This window comes from Limulus polyphemus, unplaced genomic scaffold (assembly GCF_000517525.1).
Source record: "Limulus polyphemus unplaced genomic scaffold, Limulus_polyphemus-2.1.2 Scaffold6477, whole genome shotgun sequence".
In the NCBI taxonomy this organism is placed as follows: Eukaryota; Metazoa; Arthropoda; class Merostomata; order Xiphosura; family Limulidae; genus Limulus; species Limulus polyphemus.
In genome coordinates this window covers 7734-16114 of record NW_013672087.1, presented here as the reverse complement: position 1 = coordinate 16114, position 8381 = coordinate 7734, and the positions used below count along the sequence as shown (strand labels likewise).

General features: G+C 32.6%; 1 protein-coding gene across 2 annotated transcripts in view; it reads right to left on the bottom strand.

Moving 5' to 3' along the window:
- LOC106473751 (B9 domain-containing protein 1-like) overlaps positions 1-7834 on the bottom strand; it is a 14627-nt gene extending 6793 nt beyond the window's left edge. Inside the window, exons 1-4 of one of the 2 annotated variants that reach the window (XM_013934430.2) lie at positions 7713-7834; positions 3401-3505; positions 2897-2965; positions 2386-2497 (exon numbers count right to left, since the gene is read on the bottom strand). In XM_013934430.2, coding sequence (XP_013789884.1) covers positions 2386-2497; positions 2897-2965; positions 3401-3457 — 238 coding nt within the window. In that variant the 5' untranslated portion in view covers positions 3458-3505; positions 7713-7834. Of the gene's footprint in view, positions 1-2385; positions 2498-2896; positions 2966-3400; positions 3506-7577; positions 7597-7712 lie in introns of those variants that run through there. The other variant, XM_022402147.1, reaches the window with a different exon arrangement.
- Positions 7835-8381: the final 547 nt, after the last annotated feature.

Here is an 8381-nt window from a genome sequence, read left to right as displayed (position 1 = left end):
GAAGAATTTTACAGAACATAGGAATATTGTATGGAGAATTATACAGAACATACGAATATTGTATGGAGAATTATACAGAAATTTTACAGGAAGTATAGACCAAATAGAGAATATTTTAACACAAATAATGCGTGGAGAAGTTTACAGAAAGTAGGGATGATGTAAGGAGGATGTTAGCTGGTACTCATACATTACATACAAAGTCAAAACATGATAATATGTTGTTTGCCCATAACTGCGTATATATACATACTGGAAAGATGAATACGTTAACTTTCCAAATGTGTCATGTGCTCATAGCTGGTAGATATCCATACTGTAAGATTATATATTATTAAAAAGCAAATCCATTATCTACCCTTACCTAATAGTTAGGCATATTGTAAAGTTACTTTTATCAACATTTTGATCTGATCTCAACGCTTAACTATTATAAATATACTGTAAATCATGCAAAAAATGTGATGCTCACCAAATATTAATACTTGACAGGTCTACATGTGTACAGGTCTTAATCTGTTGTATATTATATTATATTCTATATATCAGAGAATAGGTCTTTATGTCTTGTTTATTATGTTATCCTGTATATACGAGTGTACAGGTCTTAATCTGTTGTATATTATATATCAGAGAATAGGCCTTTATGTCTTGTCTATTATGTTATCCTGTATATACGAGTGTACAGGTCTTCATCTGTTCTCTATTACATTATCCTGAACATATGTATATATCAGTGTAAAGGTCTTCAGCTGATGTCTGTTATGTTACTCTGTATATATAAGTGTACAGGTCTTCATCAGTTGTATGTTATATTATCCTGTATATATCAGTGTAAAGGTCTTCAGCTGTTGTCTGTTATGTTACTCCGTATATATAAGTGTACAGGTCTTCATCAGTTGTATGTTATATTATCCTGTATATATCAGTGTACAGGTCTTCAGCTGCTGTCTGTTATGTTACTCCGTATATATATATAAGTGTACAGGTCTTCATCAGTTGTATGTTATATTATCCTATGTATATCAGTGTACAGGTCTTCAGCTGCTGTCTGTTATGTTACTCCATATATATAAGTGTACAGGTCTTCATCTGTTGACTACCATATTGTTCTGTATTCCATATATATCAGTGTACAGGTCTTAATCTGTTGTCTATTACATTATCCTGTAGAAATTAGAGTACAGGTCTTCAGCTGCTGTCTGTTATGTTACTCCATATATATATATATAAGTGTACAGGTCTTCATGAGTTGTATGTTATATTATCCTGTATATATCAGTGTACAGGTTTTCATCAGTTGTATGTTATATTATCCTGTATATATCAGTGTACAGGTCTTCAGCTGCTGTCTGTTATGTTACTCCTTATATATATATCAGTGTACAGGTCTTCATCAGTTGTATGTTATATTATCCCGTATATATCAGTGTACAGGTCTTCAGCTGCTGTCTGTTATGTTACTCCGTATATATAAGTGTACAGGTCTTCATCAGTTGTATGTTATATTATCCTGTATATATCAGTGTAAAGGTCTTCAGCTGATGTCTGTTATGTTACTCCGTATATATATATAAGTGTACAGGTCTTCATCAGTTGTATGTTATATTATCCTATGTATATCAGTGTACAGGTCTTCAGCTGCTGTCTGTTATGTTACTCCATATATATAAGTGTACAGGTCTTCATCAGTTGTATGTTATATTATCCTGTATATATCAGTGTACAGGTCTTCAGCTGCTGTCTGTTATGTTACTCCGTATATATATAAGTGTACAGGTCTTCATCAGTTGTATGTTATATTATCCTGTATATATCAGTGTACAGGTCTTCAGCTGCTGTCTGTCTGTTATGTTACTCCGTATATACAAGTGTACAGGTCTTCATCAGTTGTATGTTATATTATCCTGTATATATCAGTGTAAAGGTCTTCAGCTGCTGTCTATTATGTTACTCCGTATATATACAAGTGTACAGGTCTTCATCAGTTGTATGTTATATTATCCTGTATATATCAGTGTACAGGTCTTCAGCTGCTGTCTATTGCATTACTCTGAATATATCAGTATACAGATCTTCATCTGTTGACTACCATATTGTTCTGTATTCCATATATATCAGTGTACAGGTCTTAATCTGTTGTCTATTACATTATCCTGTAGAAATTAGAGTACAGGTCTTCAGCTGCTGTCTGTTATGTTACTCCATATATATATATAAGTGTACAGGTCTTCATGAGTTGGCTATTGCATTATTTTGTATCCTGTATATAACACTGTACTGGTCTTCATCTGTTGTCTGTTACATTATTCCATATATATCCAACACTTGATAATTATTAATAAAACATTCTAACACTTTTAAGTAACTGAAAACTTTACTTACATCCAAATGGATTTGTACTTTTAAAAGTAATATCTAATGGAAAATTCCAAACAAATAGTTGCCTTTCATCTTGACTCTTTTTTGTAACTTGAGAAATTCCTTCCTCTATTCCCTGTGTAAAAATTAAAACAAGATGAGTAAAGTATTAAAAGCATCCTTTTCCACTACTTCCTTGCATAGTTAGGATTAGTAATAAACAAATTAAAGTGTGTATATTACCAATACTATTTAACAAAAACAAAATATATAATGTCAGCAATCAATATACAAGGAAACAAATATCTATAATTATTGAAATGCATTGTATAATCAGTTGTGTGTTAACAAAATAAATTGATTAGGTGATATGTAAACTACATGACATACCGAATATGCATACATCCACAAAAATACAATACATCAAACAAAACTATATTCATGCTAAATATCTGCCCTTTCCTGTGAAAACTTACTTACAAGGAACCACTTTTAGAATTTATTTTCTAAAAATTCATGAAATGTCAGTACTTACACATGTCACAACCCAATCTTGTCCATGAACAAAACAAAACTTGCAATAAATATCATCAAAGTCTGGAAACTGAAAGTACATTTTAAATACAGACGATCAGATAATTTTCTTAAACTTGTACAAAAAAACTAAAATATAGAGAAAGATTATAAAACAAAAACATTCCTTAACTTTTATTACATTTCAGTGACTTCTGATTATTAATTCTGCTAACTAAAAAACAAAAAATCCAAACAGACTATAATATTCAATTCTTTCCTATATAATAAACATGTATACAAACCTATTACATAATCTTGAAATTCAAACATACAATAACTATCTTACATGTTATATAAATTGTTAATACTCTTTTGAAGTAGAGATTTACTGACTGGTCCATAAAACTAGAAATTATTTTACCAATACGTGTATAAGATCACATATAGTGACTATTCAATGTTGCTCATAAAAACTTCAGAGTAAAGATCTACAAAAAAAGGTTAAAAGGTGAACAAAGCTAACCTCTGCACTCTCAATCTGTCCAGCAACCATCAACATAAAAACTGAATGTGGTTCCATAGTGACCAGGAAATAGTAGTGCCATTCTTCATTATATTCTTTTCATTTCTGAATGAAATCAACAACATTCAAATGTATTTTAGCTAATGATCTCACAACTTCTCTAAAAAAACTATGGGTTTTTTATATATCTTCTATAACAAACTAAATATGAACAGTTCTCACCAATAAACTTTTGTAATACTTGTAATAAATTAGTGTGCTCAAAACATCACAACCACTTCTTGTATCTGCTACAAAAATTATGGATTCAATTACTCCCTAAACATATTACACAAAAACTATGGATTACATCTTGAATATCTGCTACAAAAATTATGGATTCTTTAGGGAGTAATTCATATTACACAAAAACTATGGATTACATCTTGAATATCTGCTACAAAAATTATGGATTGGATTACTCACTGAACATATTACACAAAAACTATGGATTACATCTTGAATATCTGCTACAAAATTATGGATTCAATTACTCCCTAAACATATTCTACAAAAACTATAAATTACTTCTTGAACATCTATTCTTTAAGTACCCTAAAAAAACCTACACACTCCATATCAAAACTATTAAGTCTGCGATTATGAAGTTTGAGTCTTTTGTGATCAATAACTGTCAGGATATCTTTACTTGAGACTTCTGCCCTACAACACAGTCTTGTTCTGTCAATTATGCATGGTGTAATCCCATATGGATGGACATGTGCCTGACCTCATGATGATAGTAATTATATACCATCAAACAATTTTACTGGCTCACACCAAGAATGTACAATCTCTTACAGTATCAGCAATCTTAGTACGTAATAATAATACAATAAATTACTCAGAGCTTGAATGGAATAGTGTGAGACTTGTAATAATCAAATAAATAATCCATAACCAAGTATATAGTCTGGTTGAATTATCCAGAGAGGACACTGAAACTGGGATTAGTAGATTGTTGAGAGTAGATAATGCCAACATGGCTAAAAAGTTTATTTTATATGTGCAGATGTGATAAATACATGTTGGCAACTTTGTTTATGAATTTATCCTAATATTGTAGTGAAGAGAAACTATACCCCTAAACAGAAAAATTGTATCTGTTTTTACAATCCAGAATACTTATACGTAACAAGACCGATTTTACAAAGACCTATACATATCCACTTATCCCCTTATATTTGTGATATTGGTTCATTGTTAGTCAACAAGAAAAATTACCTGGGGGTCTTCCCACAAAAAACGTTATGAAACTGATGTTATGTTGTTGAAAGAAGAATTGAAAAGTTGCCATGTCTTCAAAACAACATCACCAAGTCTGATAAACATATTTAGTGGTGATGTTGCAACAGATGATATCGCTGAGGGCCTTCTTAATGCACCAGCAATGGGGAAGGAATGATATAATTCATTCCTTATTGATAGACTAACGGAGAAGAGGACGAGTTTCCCCAAGGTAAAAAGGAAGATAGTTGAGTCTCTCAATGACATGAGAGTTACAACAGGAAAGCAAAAAACCGTACAAGGCTGATCAAGACTTGTTGTGTCAATGGAGTCAGGACGGGACATCAATCTGGATAATTTATTGCAAAATGAGCTCAGTCCAGTGCCTTTATCATTGGCAAACACAGATGGAAGCTTGAGATCTAGAAACAAATCACAGCTAGCACAACTTTTAGAGGATGGAAATATTGAAACAGCCTTGCTAGAATCGAATATGCTAAAATGCACAATCATAGATGGGAAGGCTCTTGTTTATGCCTTAGGAAACCAAATGGGCTGAAAACCTTTGGAGTTGACAGGCATGATTACAGCAGCTATCATAACCAACTTCAAAGGAAATTGTACTCGAGTTGATATTGTGTTTGATCAATATAATCCAAAGTCTATCAAATCTGGAACTTGGACAAAAAGTTTTAAAGGCCCTTGACCTGCAAGACAACTGGTTGAGGACAGCTGCTCTAAACTGCCTGATAACTGGCAAAACTTCATGGCTCTTGATGAAACCAAGAGATAGCTAGGTGACTTCTTATGAAAATAACTCACCAAAATCAATTGCAAACAAGGCAATGACTTGATTGTCAGTTGGTGATTTACTGATTGCAAGAAGGTAGTTTCATCAGATTCTTAACATCATGTGACCAGTATCAGTGCAAGTCATGAAGAAGGGGCACAAAGGTCATTCTTCATGCACAGGAAGCTGCAGCATGTGGGAACCAGAGAATTGTTGTTACTGCCAGCCTATTGTGCTATTGTTAGCATTCTATGATGACATTGCCTCTCAAGAAATTTGGATGAAAAGTTGCACCAATCAAAAAACCCAAGTTTGTTGCTGTACACAATATTGTTTTGCCACACAATGTGAGGAGGAACTTATTACAGTTTCGTGCACTTACAGGATCCAATGGCACATCACAGTTTTCAGCCATTGGAAAAAGATCAGCTTGGAAAGTTTTTTGCATGGACAATAATGCTCAATTAATTACAGGATCTTGATGCAGAACATCTGAGCAGTCCAGAAGCCATATCCAGTGCCAAAGCATTTGTTTGCAGGTTGTACAAACCAACAATCTTCATCACTAGCATACAGACTCTAAGATCTGCAATGTTTAGAACATTTAAAAAGGTATTGGAATCATTACCTCCAACCCAGGATTCACTGATGCTGCAAATATACACCGTGTTCATTACCAGGTCTTTTTATGGCATAACGCAAATGTACCTCGGATTAACCTGCCTACTCCTCTGCTTAGCGGTTGGAAAGAGCAAAGTGATACACCAGTCAAGAAGCTGTTCCTGCAAACTATCTGCAATTAACAACTTGTGGATGCATGCAAGCTGAACAACAATGCATAAATCGACAGTTTATGTGCACAAGGGCTGGCTTACAATGTATCTCTGCTTGTGCACACTACATTGACTCAGTTGAGGACTGGTGCCAGAACCCAAACAACCAAGTTGACTTTCAAGTTAATCTTGATGAAAACCAAAATGTTACCCATAACCAAATGTCTAAGTACAGATTCTAACTATATTCATCATAAGTTCATACATACTTATTTGTATACTGTCCAGAATATTTGTATATTATAAAGGCAAGAGATAATTGCAACTGTGTAGTTTCTGTTTTTTTATACATACATCAATGGATACACACCAAAATGAGTGTTTATGTTATTTTATGGACTAAAACAGTTTGCTTTTACATGCCTGATCAAATTATGTACATATATATTAACCTAATTTTTTGATTTATTGACACAAAGGGGCCCCTCATACATGGAGCTTAAACAAGTAGCAAAATCATTTTATAACGATGCCAATATCAATTTTCTTTATCTAGAGATGATGACCTATCTGTTGGCTATAGGTGGTCAGTCTTTTATCTGTTGACTATAGGTGGTCAATATTTTATCTGTTGGCTATAGGTAGTCAGTCTTCTATCTGTTGGCTATAGGTGGTCAATCTTTTATCTGTTAGCTATAGGTAGTCAGTCTTCTATCTGTTGACTACAGGTGGTCAATCTTTTATCTGTTGGCTATAGGTGGTTAATCTTTTATCTGTTGGCTATAGGTGGTCAATATTTTATCTGTTGACTATAGATGGTCAATATTTTATCTGTTGACTATAGATGGTCAATATTTTATCTGTTGACTATAGGTGGTCAGACTTCTACCTGTCGACTATTTTTTTTTGTTATGTGGAAGGTATTTACCAAATAATCCAAATATTTTCTTTAAAGAAATAAATATAACCAATTTTTCTCTTAATAAAGAATAAAACACAATCACTGGACAGTAGACCTATGGGCAAATAGGGACACAGTTCTCTCACCACTCTAGGTTAGGAAAATATTAAAGTTTTTCTAAATAACTACCAAGGTAGGAAGGAAGTAGACCTTCGTCTTACTTTCAGTTTTAATAGAAATGATAAAATTATTGCTTCTAACTTCTTATTCTATATACCCACGAACCCAAATGAGGAAACTCGTTTACTACCACAAACAATTTTGTTTAAGACTTTGACAATATGTCTAGTGGAAACAAATTGTCCACATACATATACTATAGTACTAGTAAATGTGAGATTTCAGTCGTGAAATTTATGCTAATAATAATTAAAATAGTAGTAGTACTAGTTGTAAAACTTCATGGCATCAGTCTCGACCCTCTCGTGTACAGTACATATAGTTTCATTTAAAAACATGAAAAAATCAATAAATTGTAATTTTATCTCATCCCTCAAATTTTACGCTACAACGGCCTCTCACCTCTAAGTTAAAGTATAACTGTATAAATAACTGTAGCTTAACATGTCGAGAAACAATTTTTCAAAATTACACAGAATACTTCTGACAAAAATTGTGCTACGAAATAGAGCGTCCTCTTACGGTATACATTAGTAATTGGTGAGAAGTATAATAATAATGAAGAAAACATGTAAATTTATCGATTAGCATTATTTTTAGTTTCACAAATCAAAAATAAATGAAACAATGTACTAGCAATTAATATAGCATAAAAAGTGGTAATAAGATTTTTTTAATTATAATAAATAATTAAAAACAACGTTTTATATTTATACACAAAAAATTTATTGAAGCCGTACGGCTTTCACTTTAAAATAGAAATATCACTCTACACGTACGTGTTTCGACGTGATCTACGTCATCCTCAGGAGTAACTTTCAAGACTATTTTATACTTTCCCCTTGTCGCATTACTTCATTGTTATTTGCATATTTCCTTAGTGTAATTGAAAAAAAAAAAAAGAATATATCTCGCCATATATCTATGTATTGACTTGCTGGTCCTTTATCTCGACTTCATACTGGTGAACAAAAAAAAGAAATCATGGAAAATTGTTAAGTCATAACCAAAGCAGACATAGGAAGTGATCATAGAATGGTGAGAACAATAATTAAGATGGGTAATGAAGAA